At 45.9% G+C, this 16,666-nt stretch overlaps 1 protein-coding gene across 1 annotated transcript in view; it reads left to right on the top strand.

The window, feature by feature from the left end:
- Positions 1-16,666, top strand: part of fras1 (Fraser extracellular matrix complex subunit 1) — a 168,106-nt gene that overhangs the window by 148,756 nt on the left and 2,684 nt on the right. Inside the window, exons 47-71 of the mRNA XM_069523336.1 lie at positions 2,845-2,969; positions 4,186-4,326; positions 4,420-4,647; positions 5,746-5,859; positions 6,616-6,766; positions 8,069-8,228; positions 8,295-8,463; positions 8,540-8,786; positions 9,043-9,387; positions 10,105-10,265; positions 10,360-10,507; positions 10,614-10,819; positions 10,898-11,054; positions 11,155-11,355; positions 11,511-11,698; positions 12,210-12,485; positions 12,665-12,897; positions 12,983-13,143; positions 13,353-13,567; positions 13,982-14,132; positions 14,688-14,795; positions 14,890-15,049; positions 15,384-15,500; positions 15,596-15,762; positions 16,201-16,406. Of these exons, the coding sequence (XP_069379437.1) occupies positions 2,845-2,969; positions 4,186-4,326; positions 4,420-4,647; positions 5,746-5,859; positions 6,616-6,766; positions 8,069-8,228; positions 8,295-8,463; positions 8,540-8,786; positions 9,043-9,387; positions 10,105-10,265; positions 10,360-10,507; positions 10,614-10,819; positions 10,898-11,054; positions 11,155-11,355; positions 11,511-11,698; positions 12,210-12,485; positions 12,665-12,897; positions 12,983-13,143; positions 13,353-13,567; positions 13,982-14,132; positions 14,688-14,795; positions 14,890-15,049; positions 15,384-15,500; positions 15,596-15,762; positions 16,201-16,406 (4,535 nt within the window). The remainder of the gene's footprint in view (positions 1-2,844; positions 2,970-4,185; positions 4,327-4,419; positions 4,648-5,745; positions 5,860-6,615; positions 6,767-8,068; positions 8,229-8,294; positions 8,464-8,539; positions 8,787-9,042; positions 9,388-10,104; positions 10,266-10,359; positions 10,508-10,613; positions 10,820-10,897; positions 11,055-11,154; positions 11,356-11,510; positions 11,699-12,209; positions 12,486-12,664; positions 12,898-12,982; positions 13,144-13,352; positions 13,568-13,981; positions 14,133-14,687; positions 14,796-14,889; positions 15,050-15,383; positions 15,501-15,595; positions 15,763-16,200; positions 16,407-16,666) is intronic.

Genomic DNA, 16,666 nt, shown 5'->3' with positions numbered 1-16,666 from the left:
CATTTCTTTATCTGTTTGTGTTCTGGATTTGACAAATGAGAAAAATATTTTGGCCGATCTTCACCTTTAGAAAGAGGCAAGTTTATGAAAAACAAAGACAAATATTAATCTTAGAGTGTGTGAGTGAGTGTGTGCGTGTGAGAGAGAGAAATAGAGGCAGAAATATTAATTCACTCCTGATCAGTCGGCTGGATTTACTCCAGGCTCATAAATTCATATCCAGAAAGTTCCATCCCGTCTTTGATAATTAACTGTGCACACACACACACACACACACATGAGGAAGTGTAATCAGCCTGGCTCTGGTTCCTCTCTCGTTATTTTGATATACTCTCTCTGCCCACCACAGAATAGACTTACTGCTTCTCTCACACATACAGACGAGTGACAAATGAAAGTAGAATCCAACGTGAAGTGTCTCGATGAAGTGTTGGGACACTCGGAGCTGCCGGAGCAGAATCGATGCTCCCTGGTATTGATTGTAAAAGTCTCCGGACTCTTCTGGAGGGATTGAGCTCCATTAGTCCAGAAGATTTCACCTCATTATGTGTTTTTAAGAAGCTGCTGGGGAGCGATGTCTTGCTCTGGACTCGTGTCAGGGGCTTCAATCGAAACGCTGCTCGCTCACTCTCGGAGTGATTCAGTGAAGTTTACGAGCAGAGGCACCAGCCAATCAAATCAAGTTTAAAGATGATATTTGGCTTCCCAGCTGTTGAGCATTTCTGCTTCCCCTGCATCACTGAGCGCTCTCGCAGAATATGAATTAACATCACGTTCTCTCAGAGCCTCACTTCACAGAGTCATTTCATGCTAGCACACACAGGTCGCCCCTTCCTCCCCAGGGATTGGCCGTCGGCTGACGAGGACCGGGTTGACTGTGGAGGTAACGGCACGGAGAGATGAACAAACACACTCTCAAAGCCTCAAAGTCTTCAAACAGCTGGAAAAGTTGTGACTTTGCTCTCAGGTGGAGCGTTTGTCGAAAAGGCAGCTGTCGCACAAACCAGTGGAGGCTGTGATCCGAGCAGGATGTTCAGCTCTGACTCTCACAAACTGCGTCGTGCACAGCTGATGTCACATTGATGTCATTGGTTGAGGACGAAGTTCGGTCGTGCAACGTGAAGTTTGTCCCCAGGAAGAAATTTACTTTCCAAAACCTCCCCTTAAAACTTTTATTTTTGTGAAAACTTTTACAAACTTCTGAAATCAGCTCTTATTTATACCAACAAATCCCATTTTCATTCATTTATATGATCCTCTGTTTTATATCGTTTCTCTTTTGCTCCGCTCATGTTCCTCTTCTTATTCACCTTGTATCCGCCTTGTCGGGTTTTATTTCTTCTCTGAAAAGCACTTTACCAACACTGTTAAAGATAGATCACATAAATAAAATCACGATAAAGGTATTCAATTCCACCAGCGTCTGAACCTCCGGAAAACAAAAACTTCTTCCTGCTATATTTTGTCAAGACGAATGGAATCGACAGCACGATTCCTTTTAATATAATCAGGTGACGGCAGGATTTTCATCACTGACGGAGGATATTGCTTCTGTCTCCGTGTCTGCCCGTCCTGATTATGGTGATGACTTCTAGTCGGGGGAATCGGTGACACGGTGCAGGAGGATGATGGACTTGTGCTTGTTTCACTGTGTCAAAAGTTGACTTGAGGAAGATTGATGTTGAAAAGCTTCTATTTCCATTTCCCTCAAGGATTCAGTGACACGTCCAATGAGTAATTGTCCGCCTGGTATCAAACTTTTGACCCGTCTCACTGGGAGGTGTTTTTATTTCTTCTTTTTCATTTCTGAGAGGTTCCTCCCATCATGCAAAGGGAAATTACTTTTCATCCATGCGGCGTGCTTAGAGAGATAACAAGGATGCCGTCGCTAATGTTCAACAAGTCACTGCCTTCACATCAGAGTCGCCCGATTGCTGTCCCTTCTTATTCTGACAGGCCTGTGAATGTTAGGTTTGAATCACGTCTTCATTACTGAGCCTAAAAACCCGTCTATGTAACTTTTACTGAGCAACAGCGCCCCCTGCAGCCACACATGGAGATTGATTCAGTTTGGCATTTAAACGCTTCCTTTACGCGCAAAGAGGGATACGTCCGATTCAAACGATGCGTCCTTCATGTTAGCATGGTTGTTAGGCAACACATAGACACTAGAGGGCAGCGCAGAGTCAAGGGTTTTATTACGCCATTGTTTACATTTTCAGAAAATGTCATAAGAACGTTTTATATATAATTAGTATGTTCCAAGTTTGTATCAAGAACCACTATGAATTCATTCAGGTTCCATAGAAACAAGTGTCGTCTCCTTTCTGAACACTTTAATCTAAAGTATCTAGAAATAACAAAACAATAAAATCCTAGAGTGTAAAAGAGTTTTAGTTTATTGTTCAGGACAATTACCTTCAGCAATATTTGATTGTTGCAATCAAATCTGATTGTGTTGGCCTCTGTGTTTTAATCCGCTGAGCCTCGTTAGATTGTTGGAGATTTAACTTTTGTTTCGCTTCAGTTTAGTCGCTCATTAAAATGATAAAAGCAAAAAAAACAAAAAGGGGAGACAAACAAAAAAAGTTTGAGCTCAGAGACAAAAACACAGAAGGGGAGGCTTATAAAACCATCTGAGAAAAACCATCTGATTTAGAAAAGATTAAGAAAAAAAAAATATAAGCAGACGCTGAGGGACAGACAACCACGGACGAGTGTTTGTGGCCGCATGCGTTCAAAAAGAATAGAAGTCCTAATGATGCTTTCTGTGTTTGTGGGTGTTCGAGCTTCTCGTTTCAGTTCGAATAACAAATATTCTCTCTCTCTCTCTCTCTTTCTCAGGCACCAGGATCAGCACGTTCACTCAGGCCGACCTGGCTTCGCGCAGCATCCAGTACGTCCACACCAGCGAAGAAGAGAAGCACGCCGACCAGTTCTCCTTCACCGTGTCCGATGGGACTAACGAGGTCAAGAGACGCGTCACATCATGATCAGCTGTTGAGCTTGTTAACCTTGCTATCAAGGCGTTCGACTCTAACGGGACTTACCGGTTTCAATTAGAATATGAATAAAAGAAAACGTTCCGATGTTTTAAAGCTCAGGGAGAGTTTTTTCGGTCCATCGCACACAATAATTCCCTGAAGGATTCTGCAAAGTATAAATATATGAATAAATATGATCGAGTTATTCGAACTCCAAAGCTTTTGGAGGCGTGAGGAACAAAGTGTCACTCCAGTCCTTTCACCCGCGCCCCTCGTGCCCTCATGCATAAATCTGCCTTGCTAATCCGGACTAATGAGGACCGCGAGGACTTGAGTAAACATGTGAAAAAGGTCATTTGGCCTTCACGCCTGGCTGAGTGCAGTGTTAAGAGGCTTTTGTGGAAACTGTAGAGGTTTGTGTTTGTGAAGTGCTTTTACTTTTGTGGACTCTGCTCTCTCTCTAGTTGGGAGGCCCGTTCATTTTATCCATTCATTCATTCATTCATTTATTTATTTATTTATCTATCGTGAGTGTTGAATTAAAATTCGTGGGATTTTTTTTTTTTTTTTTTTAAATCCTTGTGAAGTGAAACTACAGCAGAATAGTTTGTGGTGAGATGTTTTTGCTCGAGGGCGTTCCAGTTCAGTTTCTGGACGTTCTAGATCTGCACCATAATTCAATGAGTTCCTCTCTGACTCATTCACATGCTTCTTAGTGGAAATCTGTAGTTTTTCTTGCTTACAAACGAACAAACAGAGGAGAAATCAAAACCTCCTCGTTGTAGATAAAAACACATCTACATCGTGTTTCCCCTTGAAAACCAAATGTCTTTCACAACGACAAGACAACCTGAACACGAGCAGAGTCTGTCTTATTTATGTTTATTGTGTGAATCTGTTATTGTTCCTCGGGTGAATCTTCCTAAAGTGACTCTCAGTGACGGGGGGGGGGGGGGGGGGTAAACTCCAGTCTTCATTCTGTGCAGAAATACAGCTGATGCTAATGTGAAGCGTCTGCAGGGTGAATGCAAATCAAGTGGAAATCCAAAGTTCCTCTGTTTTTGGTTCAATATTCCGCCTGTAATGTTTTATAAATGTGAAACTATTTGAATATATATTAGCTCTTAATATTCAAACACAAGAACAAATCTGCTTCTGTTCTGCTTCAGCTTGGATTCATTTTGTCTTGCGTCGTCCTCAGGTGGCTCAGACCTTCTACATCACCATCAAGCCAGTGGACGACTCCCTGCCTCTGCTCCAAGTCCCCGGCATGAGGGTGCAGGAGGGCGTGAGGAAGACCATCACTGAGTTTGAGCTGAAGGCCACAGATGCAGACACGGAGGTCAGACTCCGGCTTCACCAAACCCCTGAATATGTATTACAATATAAAACTGCCAAAGTCTGATCTTCTCTGTTAACCCTCGTTTCCCTCCAGGCGGAGTCCATCGTCTTCACTGTGGTCCAGGCTCCTCGCCACGGCACCGTCGAGCGCACGAACAACGGCCAGCACTACCGCCAGACCAGCACCTTCACCATGGACGACGTCTACCAGAACCGCATCAGCTACAACCACGACGGCTCCAACTCGCTGAAGGACCGATTCACCTTCACTGTGGCCGACGGCACCAACCTGCTCTTCATGGTGGAGGAGGGCGGCAAAGAGGTGTGTGTGTGCGTGTGTGTGTGTGTGTGTGTGTGTGTGTGCGTGTGTGTGTGTGTGTGTGCTGCTCCGACCTTTTTTATGACAAGAGGGTGAATCAGCATTTTATGTGTGTGTTCTTACGCTTCAGTCTTTGTGGGGACTTGGTTTTAAAACTGCAGCGTCGGGACATTTTGAAAAACTGGAACATTCTCATGACATTTTCTGAAAAGTGAGGACGTTTTGACAAGTGAGGACATTTTTGGAACATTGGAATAACCCCGTCGACACCTGACTCCTACGCCCATTGGACTGTACCAGCTGTCAATCACACAGTGTCCACGCACCAATGCAAACGGTGCTTTGTCGTCTATTTGACTCTGAATGAACATCCTGCTGTGTTGAAGAACTTGAAACTTACCTCAGGAAAATGTTTACAGATGTTATAGATCAAGTTAGAGTCAGTCTCTCATAGACTTCTATAGAAACATCCAGTGGAGTCGCCATCTACTGGTCATTTGAGAGAATACAGGTTTCAGGCATTCGCTTCACTTTCTGCAGCATTTTTTTTCCCAATCAATGGTCAGAAAATTAGGACATTTTGAAAGTTGGAACATATATAGTAAGTGAGGACATTCTTCCACCACCTGTCTCCATTAACAGTCCATCTGATTAAATTGAATGAACACACACACACATGCACACCTTTCTCAGGCTTGTGTTTATTATCCTCCGATCACCTGAGGACATCTGGTCCCGATCCTCACACATCTCAGCTCAGAAGAAGCTTTGTGGCGTTAACGTCTTCACGTTTGAGGTGAACTTGTTCCCCCGGACCTTGTTAAATAATGTACGAGCTCCTATAAAACCATGTGACGCATCCTTCAAATGACACATGTCAACGCTGGCCTCGGCAACATCTGCGTGATGAATACTGGAGCGTTATATCTTCTTTAATCTGTTGGAAGCAATTGAAGTAAAAAAACGGGATCATCTCTTGGATCCAGGAACTTGTTCGGCCACATGTTGTTCAGGGAGAGAACCTGGTCCAGGTGAAATGGTTTGATTAGTTTTGACTCTTCACACAAAGATTTTTATTTGTTTATTCATTTGCTGTTCCAGATCGTGACGGCTGCTCCCCAGAAGTTCAAGATCGACATCCTGCCAGTTGACGATGGAACGCCACGTATCGTCACTAACCTGGGTTTGCAGTGGCTGGAGTACATGGACAACAAGGTACAAATACACTAGTGCTTTAAAAAAACAGGTATTTTTCTAATATATTAACTTTAGTTGGTCTAGTAGAACTTACATAATAACATATAATATATAAATGTCTATTAAAGATTCAAGCTGTCAACTGTTCATGTGTAATTTACTTGCCCCCCCTGCTGGCGTAAAGACCTCATCACAGTGAAACCCATTCGTTTCTATGGATACTGTAAAAATTTCTCTTTACTCATTTTCCTGAGCTGCGTTCGTGCTGCAGGTGATAATGTCCTGATGGTTTCTCACAGAGGAATAATATGATGTTATATAATGCTGTTCTCTCACATCTGCTTCTAACAGCAGGGAAGAAAGTTAAACTTTATTAAACGCAGTAACATCGGTTTCATTATCGTGACTTAAGTGGAGAAAACTCGTGTTTAGCTGCAGCTACTGCACCTGTTCCTGTTTAATGTTTAGCTTGAAACAAATGGTAAAGTCCCTGTATTTATATTGTACTGACCACTCAAAGCGCTTTAATACTTTTATTTATTACTTTTATTTATAAGCTGTGATTTTTCTATCAGAAGAACAAAAGATGAAAATGAAATTTGTAGTAATTGATGTCCACAAATAAAGTGACAGCAGGACAAACGTTTCTGGTTTGGTTTGTGGTTTAAGTTTGTGAAGCCACTACAGATTTAACAGCAACAGTCAAGGAATCTGAACTCATATCTTTAGTTATTATAAACAATTAAGAGCGTTTATTCTGTTTGTGTCCCTCAGGCCACCAACCTGATCACGAAGAAGGAGCTGCTGACCATGGACCCCGACACAGACGACGGACAGCTCGTGTATGAAATCACCACTGAGCCCAAGCACGGATTCCTGGAGAGCAAACTGAAACCTGGCAACCCCGTCACCACGTTCACACAAGGTGCGGCCCTAATGTTTGATTTTAGAAGAACCTGTAGACTTTTAGAGTTTGGAGCGGTGAAGAGTTGAAGACTGAACTCCTCCCTGTGTCTTTCCTTCACGCAAGCTTTGGTTCAAAACCACCTGAGCAGCCGTGGGAGTGTTTTTTCGTCCGGTTTCCCCATCGTCCGTCTTCTTTTCAGTTAGCATCAGCAGTATTCTCATCACGAGCCTGCTTATCTCCACCTCCAGGCTGCAGCCAGGGATCAATGTCAGCCTGCTTTTATGAGATGTTGATCCTTGCAGCTGTAGAGCAACTCCTAACAGGCACTTTGATGTGCTGCATTCTGTGACTGGAGCCTAAACATCATTTTATTAATGATAAGAAATGTGAAAACATGAATAAAGTGGTTTTGGGATTCACTTATGAAAACTTCCTGCCGAAGATATCTCCACGTTTACGCTCACATTCTGCTGCGTGTTTACAAACAGGATGTTGTTGTTCACTTTGGTCTGAACCACAAGGTTCCTCGGACCAAATAACAAACCTAAATTTAGTCCGACCAAGCGTGGCGATCTCGGTGAGGATCAAACAGAACCATTGTTCGGTTCGTTTGCTGTGTAACAACAATTTTTCGGGCTTTTGAACCTGCGGCAGGACAGAAGAAAAAGGAGGAGGAAGCTGCTGCAGTCTTTACCTCCGAAAATATAACGATATCACTGTGCCAAACAAATAAGTGATGATGACAGGACGTACATATGTCAAAATTCTTCAGAGCGCTCCCTTAATTATAAGGTGGAACCAAAACTAACCAGATCAAATGGAGCAAACACATGAAGCCTGGTTCAGAAAACGCATAAGTGACTTTCCGCAGGTCATTTGATGAGAGTTCTAACACACGGATCCTTTCTTCATCCCTTTCCACAGCTTCCAGCTCTCCATTACAAACTATTGCTCCTCTGCAAAGTGTAAATGAGCACCAGTGATGACTTTCATCTTTATTCTCAATTTCTTCTTTTAATTTCTCCCAAGTAATGAGAAACAGGCCACAGGCTGCACATAACGCAATCAGTAATTCACAGGAAATAAATTTCCTCACCAACGCTTTATCTTTATTATTATTAAGACCCAAACCCCAGAGCACTGGTCTTTTATTTTGGTTGTGCCTCTCCACACAGGAAGCTTGTGGGTAAACAACTGATAACAGAAATGTTCCTGCTCCTGATCTGTGGTGAGGTGGTGACCAGCAGGAGGTTTGAAAACAAAGACACACAAGAGACAAAGACGTTCGCTGGTTTTCACTCTGACCTCGTTTCTCTCCAGCCGACGTCAATCTGGGTCTGATCCGTTATGTGCTGCACGAGGAGAACGTTCAGGAAACCATGGACACCTTCAAGTTCCTGGTCAAAGACAGTAAACCCAACGTGGTCAGTGACAACGTCTTCCACATCCAGTGGTCCCTCATCGGCTTTGAGCACAAGAGGTCGGTATCATGACGCCTTCAACAAAACAGACAGAAAATGAAATGACTAACATGGTGGTTCCACAGCTACAACGTGAGTGAGAAGGCCGGCACGGTGGCGGTGACGGTGAAACGAACAGGGAACCTCAACCAGTACGCCATCGTGCTCTGCCGCACCGAGCAGGGCAGCGCCACCTCCACCAGCAGCGTTGGATCCAGCCCAGGACAGCAGGACTATGTGGAATATGCGGGACAGGTAATATTGCAATACTCACTAATTAAAAACAAAAGTATGATTTTATTTTTCTCACTCTCTTCTCCTGCGCTCACAGGTACAGTTCGACGAGCGCGAGGACACCAAGGTGTGCACCATCGTCATCAACGACGACAAAGTGTTTGAGGGAATCGAGAGCTTCCACGTGGAGCTGAGCATGCCCGTGTACGCGCTGCTGGGCGGGAACACCCGCGCCATCGCCAACATCAACGACACCGAGGACGAACCGACTCTGCAGTTTGATAAGAAGATCTACCACATCAACGAAAGCACCGGATTCATCCACGCACCCATCGAGAGGAAAGGTGAGCAGCAACTGTACAAACTGCAGAGGAGGGTTCTAACGTTCCAGTCACAATACATTTTACTGAGGGTGTGATCTAACCAGAGGACCTCTTAGATTTTGATGGTCAAAGGTCAAAGGTCTACGTGCTCTCACAAAACGTGTTGTCAGCCTCTTGAATGCGAGTCCTCCAGTCGGTACTGAGGGGATTTCTTCAGAGCGCAGTAATTCTAGTCTACCATCAGTGACCCTCCCTCTCCTGCCTCATCTCCCCGCAGGTGACACCTCCAGCACCGTGTCCGCTCTCTGCTACACCGTCGCCAAGTCCGCTCAGGGCAGCAGCCTCCACGCGCTGGAGTCCGGCTCCGACTACAAGAGCCGCGGCATGACCGGTGACAACCGCGTCATCTTCGGCCCCGGCATCAGCATGTCCACCTGCGACGTCAAGCTCATCGACGACAGCGAGTACGAGCTGTCCGAGGAGTTCGAGCTGGTGCTGTCGGACGCCTCGGACAACGCCCGCATGGGGGACGTGACGGTGGCCAAGGTCGTCATCGATGGACCCAATGATGCGTCGACTGTGACTCTTGGGAACGCCACCTTTACTTTCAGCGAAGATGCAGGTCTGAGTTTCACTTCTGTTTTACATCATTTGTTTTGTTTTTCGTCTCGAGAAATTCTGAGAAAAGAAAGTTAAACTTTGTCTTCAGACGTCGCAGGGAAGTAAATTATTCAAGTGAAAAATGTAATGATCTCTGTGGGGAAATTAGGATGAAAGGGAGAAGAGTCGAAACAAGATTGTCTTTGGAAAACAAAAGTTAAACAACTGTGCATCAAAGAGTCTAAGAATTAATTCCAGACCAATAATTCAGTCTGAGCTGTTTCAGAAGTAATGAAAGCAGTATTACCAATAAGGGAAGTACATGAGTATTGTGAATCAGCTGCCTCCATGATCCACAATGTTAAAGAAAATGTCACATTACTAGAAAGATTTATTGTAAATCTGCTGCTTCAGATTTATCCACTCGTTTCTCTGCCGTGCTTCTGTTTCCTCTCTTCCTCTTTTTCTGACACGGGTTAAATCTTGAATAAAGGCATCAGCCACGCGTCATTTAACACCCGGCACAATTAGCCACTGCAAAACGAAGTTGCTCAGTCAATTTATTCTGCTGCGATTAGTTCCCGACTTAATCATTTAAAAATCGTGGAGCGAAGCAGAGTCGGACTCAGACTCACTGAAGGTCGTCTGATGTTTTAACTTCTCGTTTGTTTGTCTCAGGATTCATCGATTCTTTAAATTAAACGTGATCATTTTCAAACCTGCTTCTCATGAACTTCAGGCACAATTGAAATACCGGTGCTGCGTCACGGCAGCGATCTGTCCTCGCTGACGTCTGTGTGGTGCGCCACTCGACCTTCAGACCCCCCCTCAGCCACTCCGGGGGTCGATTACATCCCCAGCTCCAAGAAGGTGGAGTTCAAACCTGGGAAAACTGAGGAGGTGAGGACTCTGTCTCTGCAACACACTGTCAGATGGTCTCATTACAAACGTCCTCTACGCTTATTCTTCATTCTGCTGCCTCTTTTTTTAACAGACCTGCAGTTTGACCATCATGGACGACATCCAGAACCCGTCCATCGAAGGGTCCGAGTCCTTTGTGGTCTTCCTCAGTTCTCCACAGGGGGCGGTTCTACAGGAGCCATACGAGGCTAACGTCGTCATCACCGACACCTTCCAGGACAGTACGTAATATTCATTTTCTCTTTTGATAGACGATAGAGTACTTTTACTTGTACTTTTTATTTTACCAGTATTTAGAAATTACAGCCATATTTCTCTCCCTCTCAGTTCCCAGCATGCAGTTTGCGAAGACGGCCTACACCGTGAAGGAGAAGGACAGCGTCCTCCACATCCCCATCATCCGAACCGGCGACCTGTCCTTCAAGTCCTCAGTTCGATGTTTCACCAGGACCATGTCCGCCATGGTGATGGACGACTTCGAGGAGAGAAGAAACGCAGACGAGTCACGAATCACGTTCCTCAAAGGAGAGAAGGTAGAAGTCCGTTTATCCGTCTGCCTGTTTTTTATCGTCGTCTTTATTTGCTCATTTAAATGTTTTGTCGTTTCCCAGGTGAAGAACTGCACCGTCCACATCAACGACGACTCTGTGTTCGAGCCTGAGGAGGAGTTCCAGGTGCATCTTGGGACGCCGCTGGGGGACCACTGGAGCGGCGCCATGGTGGGCGTTAGCGACATCGTCACCATCACCATCACAAACGACGAAGATGGTACGCAGGAGCGCAGTTATTTTGAATCCCACCAAGTGATGGTGGTCTTAACTCACCACCAGGGGGCAGCACTGTGACTTTTCATCTTCTCCTCCTGCAGCTCCCACCATCGAGTTCGAGCAGGCGTCCTATCAGGTCAGAGAACCTCCTGGTCCGGACGGGATCGAGGTGTTAAACATCAAGGTGGTCCGAGGCGGCGACCTGGACCGGACCTCTAAGATCCGCTGCAGCACCCGGGACGGATCGGCCCAGTCCGGCGTCGACTACAACCCCAAGAGCCGAGTGCTGAAGTTCACCCCCGGTCAGTGCTGAAAACCATCACGTGAATAAAAAGCTAATTTACGAACACGTTACGAACACGTTACGAAATGTTACGAAATGTTACGAAATGTTACGAACACGTAACGTGAACACGTTACAAAACGTTGCGATGTGTCTGATTTCTTTGTTCCGCAGGTTTGGACCACATCCTGTTCAAGGTGGAGATTCTGTCCAATGAGGACAGGGAGTGGCACGAGTCCTTCTCATTGGTCCTTGGCCCTGATGACCCCGTGGAGGCGGTGCTGGGGGAGATCACTATAGCAACCGTGACCATTCTGGACCAAGAAGCTGCGGGCAGCCTCATCCTCCCTGCCACACCCATCGTAAGAAAACTTCAACGTGACAATTCGTGTATTTAAACGCGATGATGATGTAACTACTACTCACACCCCCAGGCTCCATTTAACTTCTGTTTTATAACATTTACACAAAACTACACAAAGATACAAAGCAGGACGAGTAGAAGGAACCAGGATACGGAGTGTTGTGGTTTGTTTCCTGCAGCTCTGACGGCGAAACATGTTTTTTGAATCGCTTCCAGATCCGACAAAACGAGAAACATCTCCACCCGAGGCAAAACCCCGTCTCTCCTCTCATGAATATTCAGTAGCTGTGAAACAGCGGCGTTTCACTTCAGGCGTTTGTTTACAGCTTTTACATTTAAATACATTAAACAGGTTGTGTTCCTTCACCATTCAAGTATTAGGTGCTGGGTGATTTTACACTAAACGCCTTTTAGTGCCTCAGCAGGAGCCTCATCTCTCCCGGGAGCATCTTCATGAAACAATCCAATAAAGAGGAGAACATCACTGATCCCTCCTCCTTCCTCCTCAGGTGGTCTCGCTCGCCGACTACGATCACGTGGCCGAGGTGACGAAGGAGGGCAGTAAGAAGACTCCCTCTCCAGGGTACCCTCTGGTCTGCGTCACCCCCTGCGACCCCCACTACCCCAAGTACTCTGTGATGAAGGAGCGCTGCGAGGAGGCCGGAATCAACCAGACACAGGTTCACTTCTCGTGGGAAGTGGCGGCGCCCACCGACACCAACGGAGCACGCTCCCCTTTCGAGACGGTCACGGACACCACGCCCTACACCGGCGTCAACCACATGGTGAGTGAGACACGTTCTCATTGGCTCCAACACGGTTTGACGGTATACATATTATAAATGTACCGTTTCCTCCTGTGTGTATATCTATGTGTATATATATATGCATATTTTCATAAATGTATGTTGTGTGTATGTGTGTATTTGTACATATACTGTATATGTATATGTGTGTCTTCCAGGTTCTGGACAGTATTTACTTCAGCCGTCGTTTCCATGTCCGCTGTGTGGCTCAGGCGAGGGATAAAGCCGGTCACCTTGGAACGCCGCTGAGGAGCAACATCGCCACCATCGGCACCGAGGGCTCCATCTGCCACACGCCTGTTACCACGGGAACCGCCAGAGGCTTCCAGGCTCAGTCCTTCATCGCCACACTCAAATACCTGGACGTGAAGCACAAGGAGCACCCCAACCGGTGAGCAGGGACGGGCGGAGGAACATCTGCTCCGCAACTTTATAAACGTGTTTTATTTATCCCGCTCTGTCTGGTCCCTGTGTAGGATCCATATCTCGGTGCAGATCCCCCATCAGGACGGCATGCTCCCCCTGGTGTCCACCATGCCTCTGCACAACCTGCACTTCCTGCTGTCGGAGTCCATCTACAGGCAGCAGCACGTCTGCTCCAACCTGGTCACCCTCAAAGACCTGCAGGGGCTTTCAGGTGCGTCGCAAACATGCACCACAATAAACACACATGAGATTATACCTGCGAATCCCTGAAACATCAAAAATCCCTCTGAGAACCAAAACATTTTACATTTAAAGCATCAATCTGACGTCAAGTAATTCAGATTGTCCTGCAAGGGGGAGACAGGTTTTCTCATGTTTATACACACAATGTGTCCTGATGAACCTTTCACCACCTTTCAGAGACCGGCTTCCTGGACGACGTGTCCTACGACAGCATCTCTCTGGGGCCCGGTTACGACCGTCCGTACCAGTTCAACCCCAACGTCCGGGAGACCAAGAGCATCCAGCTCTACAAGCACCTCAACCTCAAGAGCTGCATCTGGACCTTTGACGCCTACTATGACATGACCGAGCTCATCGACGTCTGCGGGGGTTCCGTCACCGCCGATTTCCAGGTACTTTCTGTGGACGCCATATATGAACCAGACAGAAAAACACCTCAGCAGATGTTTGGTCAGTTCTCATGCAGATGTTCAAACCTCAAACATTAATCTGAGAACGTGTAGGACTTCAGGACAGAACGTTCTTGACGCTGGAAACAATGAGATGCTGTTTTCAAGGTCAGAGTGAACTGTCGACTTTAATCAGTTGTTGTTCAGCTCACCAACGATCTGACGGCCGAGCGACTCTCACATAAATTCAGTTTTCTAAAAACTGCTGACAACCGAGAAAAATAAACGAGCCAAAGTTAAAACGTCCTTTGGAAATTGGAAAAATCTCAGGTCTGAATAAGATAAGATGGATGAAAAAAAATCAAAAAGAAGAAGTACTCAGCATTAAGAACCGACATTAAACCGTTGTTCTTCCAGGTTCGGGACTCGGCTCAGTCCTTCCTGACGGTGCAGGTTCCGCTCTATGTGTCTTATATCTACGTGACGGCCCCTCGAGGCTGGGCGTCTCTGGAGCATCACACCGAGATGGAGTTCTCTTTCTTCTACGACACCGTTCTCTGGAGAACAGGTGAGAGGACGACAATGACTGTTTGGCTTTATGAGCAAATCATAATATGAAGAGTGAAGTTGATGCACGTCTCTCATCATAGATTTTTTCTTGATCTACATTTTCTTTTATTTCAACCAAGTCTCTTTATTTAAATAAATACAATTATAGAGACTCAGCCAAGTATTTATAAAAACATTTACCATCAAGAATTATTTTTTGTGTGATATTGAGAGTAACCACATCTCAGAAATGTTCATTTAATCATTTTATTAGTGTGACCCATAGACTGCATCTTAAAGATGGACAACATGTCTCCACTCTCCAGAAAGACAAAATATCAAGGATACGATTGTTGCCATCAACAAGTTCCAATCATTTTGGTCCATGTCCCATCCACTAACATGGAGAAAGCAGTTCATCCTTATGCACAGAACATACAGTCTAAAAAATTTACTTTTTAATTTCATTTGATATCACGTAGAGATGCATTTGATCCCTGTTTGCAAACATCACGACACCTGACATGAAATCATCGGTATCTGACCTCCGACCTTTGGTGTCTCACGTCTGCAGGAATCCAGACGGACAGCGTCCTCTCAGCCAGACTGCAGATCATCCGGATCTACATCCGAGAAGACGGACGACTGGTGATTGAGTTCAAAACCCACGCCAAATTCAGAGGTTCGCTCCGAAGGAAACTCAGAGACATCTTCAGTTTTGAGACGCTCCCAGCCTCTGGGTATAAAAACACACTTTCCTTCCATCTAACCTCCAGGTCAGTTTGTCCCCGAACACCACACTCTCCCCGGCCACAAGTCCCACCTGATGGCGCCCGACCACCTCGGAGGCATCGAGTTCGACATGCAGCTGCTGTGGAGCGCCCAGACGTTTGACTCGCCGTACCAGCTGTGGAGGGCCACCAGCTCCTACAGCAGGTCAGTGCATCCACACACAGCTGCAACCAGGGGGCGCTATGTCGTCTGAAGACTTAATGCTGACGTTAGGATTATTTAATAATTCTTATTTTATTAGCCGACTTTGCTCCGTTACTCACGTTCATTTACATGCGTGGCGTCTCCGGTTGAGAGCCCCGGAACAGCGCGTGGACTAGTGTCACATGATCACACTAGGGCTGCTGGGAAACGTGGAAGGACAATAATCTAAATTTAGAATCTCGTCAAGGCTTCTAAGGATTTCCCATCCAGAGATACTGTTTTTTGATGGACAGAGAAAATGAATCCTCCTCTTTTGATGTTTACCCTCCGACAGGAAGGACTATTCTGGAGAGTACACCGTCTTCCTGATCCCCTGCACCGTCCAGCCTACTCAGCCGTGGATCGACCCCGGGGACAAAGCTCTGTCCTGCACGGCCCACGCTCCGGAGAAGTACGTCCCAGCACAGCCTGCACGCACGTCCAGCTGTGTCGAGTTTATAATGAAACCACGGCTGTAACATGAACCGTTCTGTCGCACTCCGTCAGGTTTCTGGTGCCGATCGCCTTCCAGCAAACCAACAGGCCCGTTCCTGTGGTTTACTCCCTCAACACGGAGTTTCAGCTGTGTAACAACGAGAAGGTTTTCATGATGGACCCGGCCACCGCTGACGTGTCCATGGCTGAGATGGACTACAAGGGAGCGTTCTCCATGGGTACGGTGGGAGGTTTAAATGCTCCTCATACAGACACTTAACTTTCCACCTCTCTCTGGAAAAGAAATGGGCTTAGGACACTGTGCTGGAAGGAATAAGTGCAGCACTGACACTAGAGAGAAGTAGTTTTGAAACACTAGGTGGTGTTATGAGCCACGTTCAACCAATAGATGTAGATTTCTTAATTATTGTATTTCATCGTAGAACAGACGTTTTATTTTACAGTTCAAAAAACAGATTTAATTGTGCAGTATCACTTTTATAGTAGTATTAATTTTTTTTACTACATAAAAGATAAATGCAATTCTCTGGGTTTATATTTAGTCTGTGATACCTGATACACTTAGAAACCATGACCTTGTTAAGGTGACAGATCCAAGTTTTTTTTATGCTAATGTGCAAACCTAAGAAAACCATTTCCTCTGCCGCCCCCTGCAGGTCAGACTCTGTACGGCAGGGTGCTCTGGAACCCTGAGCAGAACCTGAACGCAGCCTACAAGCTGCAGCTGGAGAAGGTTTACCTCTGCACGGGCAGGGACGGATATGTTCCTTTCTTTGACCCCACGGGGACGCTGTACAACGAGGGGCCGCAGTACGGCTGCATCCAGCCCAACAAGCACCTCAAACATCGCTTCCTGCTGCTGGTACACAGACTTGGTTTCTCTGGACTGTGATGCATTCAAGATGTTAACCAACAGCAGGAGAACCAACACTTTTTATAGTTTGACCTGCTGCACCATGTGAATCCAGCGTGTTATTTAAATCACTGACCTTCTTCAACACGCAAATCTCCTCTACTGTCGCACATTTTCTTGCATGTGCAGCATATTTCATGACGGCTTATAAACTATGAGGCAGAAATGTGAAATCACTAACTTCTCAACCTTACAGTGCTTCATCTGGT

This window comes from Paralichthys olivaceus, chromosome 4, assembly GCF_024713975.1.
Source record: "Paralichthys olivaceus isolate ysfri-2021 chromosome 4, ASM2471397v2, whole genome shotgun sequence".
NCBI lineage: Eukaryota > Metazoa > Chordata > Actinopteri > Pleuronectiformes > Paralichthyidae > Paralichthys > Paralichthys olivaceus.
The sequence above is the reverse complement of the archived record's forward strand: the minus strand, read 5'-3'. Positions and strand labels throughout refer to the sequence as shown.